Genomic DNA, 3,957 nt, shown 5'->3' with positions numbered 1-3,957 from the left:
GAGTCTGGTTGCTATCCAGGCGGACCTCCATTCTTGTTTCAACTCAGACATGTAACTTGGCACATCGAGTACTGCTATGACCGTATAAGGTAGGACTGACAAGTAAATATTGGCTATGTATTATTACATGTACAATGTATGTGCCATGAAGGGAAGAGACGATAAATAAATAAATAAACAGAGCAGAAAGAAGGATGTTCTGAAAGAAGGGAAATGGTCAGGGAATATGGCAACAAGTAATTAATTTTTCGTCTGATGAGTGTTTTTGAACACGAAACTCGGAGTAACGAGAAAGCTTTTTGGTCTCTGTTGTTCTGCCTTGTGTAATTAATTTGAAATGCATTTTGTATGCAGTTTTGATCGGGTGTCGGGTGAGGACATTTCCTCGAGTTTTGTACACCGAGGTCGAGTAAACATGTACTGTGGCAGGATAATTATTTATAGCCATGAGTTGATCAGGTGGCGGATGCCCACAAATAATACGGGAATCAGCCATACTAACTAACTAACTAACTAAAACATTAGTCTTGTTGACATTGCTACAATGCAAGTCGGATCACGCTAGCGCACAATACAACAAAATCATAATGCAATGAGTGTCAGAAGAGGTTTTCTGGTCGCTGTCAAAAGCCTAGCTCAGTAGCTGTATCGCGTGTATCAGTGTATGCTGCATTTCACCATCACTTGACAGCCCATGTTCAGCACGCAGTTGTTCACAGAGTGCGTTGGAGTTGTTTGCCGTTCTGGTGCGGCACCACCACCACGGGCTGGGTTGGCACTCGACGTCACAGGTCACGCTGAGCTGTGCACGTGAGCCGTGATTCCCCAGCTTGCTGGCATGCCAGAGTACGCGCTGGGCCTAGCGCCCAGTTGTACTCCGCAAGTACCTCTGGCCCATCAGTTGCGTGGGATGTGCTCCTGTAGTATGCGTGTGCAGCCTTTCAGTTGACCACGCATATGCGCGAGTATGCAAGCAAATGCATGCAAACGGTATGCAGAGCAGTCACAGCGGCCTGGCGTATAAAAGGAGTCGAGAAAATGTCTGCAGAGTCAGTTGTGAACTTCGAAGAGTTGCAGACAAGATCAGAAAATTCAAAAGCGTAGCCACTGCTACCGTGTTCTTCAACATTCAGCTTTATAATTCATCCCACGAGATATTCTTACTCAATCAATCAGTAGTATTATGTCCGTCATGGCTTCCTTTCCCGTGGATATCTGGGCATCGAAGGCACAACAAAACGCTGTCAGCGCTACCAATATGGGCATGCAGCAACAGTGTCACTTTGCTGATCGGATGGCGGCGGGTTTCATGGTCGACCTTGGAAACAATACCAATGGTCCCTCGCCGTCCACAACTCCTGCTGTGAGCCAGGCATCGCGCAACCTTCCCAGCTTGCAGCAGCTTGGCCCACAGCGTAGCTTCAGTTCATCCGGAACTCTCTCCCCGGTGGCCACTCCCAGCAGTTCTTCGCTGCAGTCCTCGCCCGACGCGTCCCCCGCCCAGACACCGGACGACTGCGTAGAGGGAGGGCAGCTCAACTCGGTGATCCTGCCACGCGTCATGACCGTCAGGGAGGCACGCCATCATCGACGCAAGCAGGCAACCATGCGTGAAGCCAAGCGCGCCGTGGCCATCCGGAAAGCGTTCACCTCGCTCGAGGAGTGCATCCCAGGACACGACGAGCGTAGCTACACACGTCTGGAGATTCTGGAGCAAGCCACAGTTTACATTAACGAACTCACCACGGCGCTGAAGATGAGCAGCAACCGAGCCTCTTCTCTCCGCGCCGCCACCGCCTCCGTCCGTGGAATCAGCAGTGCCCCTCAGCAACTGCAGCACATGCCCACCCAGCCGCATTGCCTGATACCCACCACGTCCTTCCCCAGCGCGTCTGGTGCCATCCGCGTGGACACTCCGCCTGCGGACAAGTCGTTCGCCAGCAGCGGGATCACGACGTGCAGCGCGTTTACCAGCTTCAGCACCACCAGTGGCTGGAATACCACACCGCTCAGTCATGCAGCACGTCCCCAGACCAGCAGCAACATGACCGCCAGTGCCAATGGGTCGGGTCTCATTCACAGCTTCCTGCCTACACCCCAGCACGAGCAGGTGGCTGCGTTTCAACCAGTAACAACCTCCAGCTCTGCTGTGCCAATGACCAGCCACAGCTCCGAGCAGGGATTGGGCTTGTTGAGCCTTGACGACCTTCTAGCCAATAGCACTGGCTCCCAAGCGATGATGTCCAGTGGATCTACTGGAAACTGGGCTGACATTCTGGACAGCAGCATCCCAGAAGCGGTTCACTGATCAGCAGAGAATCTCCAGCTTCAATCAACAGTGCAGCAGAACAAGAAACCAACGGTTCTGTTCGCCAATCTTGCTGATGTCTGAAACCTCACCAAGGTGAAGTACGAATCACCTGTGCTGTCGTGAAAGCAGAGCCGCAGACAACCCAGTCCGCTGGCACTATGCCCTGCCCCTGGAGCGCCGCCCTGCCCCTGGAGCGCCGCCCTGCCCCTGCCCCTGCCCCTGGAGCCGCGGCCCAACGCTTCAGCAGCACTGGCCTCCGTCCGTCCCAAGGACACACAGCTGGCCGTACGTGCTGGGAAGCACACCTGCCGCCTTCTCCAAAGAATCTGGAACTGTTGCAGTACACAACTTGCGTTGCTTTCTGCTCCCAATTTCCAATCATTATAATTATCTTTGTGAGAAGCCTGGCTAGCTCCGAGTTGCGGCGTGTGGTGGTGATAGTGGTGTGGTGGTGGTTTAAGAGCAAGCGTAAGTCTAAGCATTGCTGTGTGCCGAACACTGGTGTTCCTGCTGGCATGCAAACCTCAAAGACGTGTTCGATTTATACTTGTAGTGCTGCAGCTTGCTACGGGACCTGACTATAGGCTCCAGGAATACTAGCTACATGTGCATTGTATTTGTAGCTTAGCAATCACTACATCTACAATGCAATGCATTAAAATTCAATCGAATGATTATTTGGCGTAATATTCTATTTTGATTATGCTGGCTATGCAATATTTTGAACTTGTCTGTCGTGTTCTACCTTTGGATGAGCATCAGTTTCTTGATGCGTTATTCAAGTTAATTCCTTTTTCACTAAATCATGTATGTTCCGAAGAAGAAGTCCGAAAGTCAATGAATCTGTGCAGTGATGTGTGGGCAGTGTGTCCACCGCGGCATGATGGTATTCAGGGGGGGGGGGGGGCATGCTGAGCAAGGTGTGCATTTCTTTTCTTTTTTCTCTACAAAATCCACATAATTTATCTCCTGACACTGGAGTGAATAATGAATGCAAGACTCCAGGAGAACCATTTAGGACACGGAGAGAACAGCAATTCTTCTGTAACTGTTATAAAAAACGTTTCACCCGAGGTTTGAGCTGCCCTTGAAGGCTAATTTCCACATCCGCCGTAGCTCAAAGTTGTGGAAAGTTTTGGTGTCTGTTGTTTTTTCTTCTACCTGGTGGCTCAGCTATATCATACACATGAAGAAAAAAAAACAGCTCTACCTGAAAATAAAGAGAGGCCTAGGCAGTGGTTCTGAACTCCACGTTCTTCAGTTTGTGCTAGAACGAAAACTTGGATGGTATCAACAACTTCGGTACTACAAAAGACAGTACAGTAAAACCTGTCAAGGCGACCACTCGGATAATGCGACCACCTGTTATAGAAGACCACTGAAACCAGCATCAAGGAATGCTATTTCCAGTCAAATGACCCTGGATAAGGAGACCACATGGTAACAGATACCACACTTTGAAGGCCCCTTGAGCGGTCGTCTTAGACAGGTTTCACTGTACAGTATGCAAGCACTGTAACACACCTGTATCGGCTGAACCTCTCCAAACGCGGACACGCTCGCGAGAGGTAGACACGCAGTGATTGAATGATCGTAGGGTGTGCGAAAGTAAACTTATACTACCGGTAATACTAATAGCGCTCCTG

The 3,957-nt window shown here is 50.4% G+C and overlaps 1 protein-coding gene across 1 annotated transcript; it reads left to right on the top strand.

Annotated features, from left to right (window-relative positions):
• The first annotated feature begins 1,058 nt into the window (after nt 1-1,058).
• Nucleotides 1,059-3,149, top strand: LOC135829358 (uncharacterized). The gene has a single exon (XM_065341763.1). It carries the CDS (start codon nt 1,184-1,186, stop codon nt 2,306-2,308), a length of 1,125 nt encoding a protein of 374 aa, XP_065197835.1. The 5' UTR covers nt 1,059-1,183; the 3' UTR covers nt 2,309-3,149.
• The last annotated feature ends 808 nt before the right edge of the window (nt 3,150-3,957 follow it).

This window comes from Sycon ciliatum, chromosome 13 (assembly GCF_964019385.1).
Source record: "Sycon ciliatum chromosome 13, ocSycCili1.1, whole genome shotgun sequence".
In the NCBI taxonomy this organism is placed as follows: Eukaryota; Metazoa; Porifera; class Calcarea; order Leucosolenida; family Sycettidae; genus Sycon; species Sycon ciliatum.
Note: the sequence above shows the minus strand (reverse complement) of the source record. Positions and strands in the feature narration are given on the sequence as shown.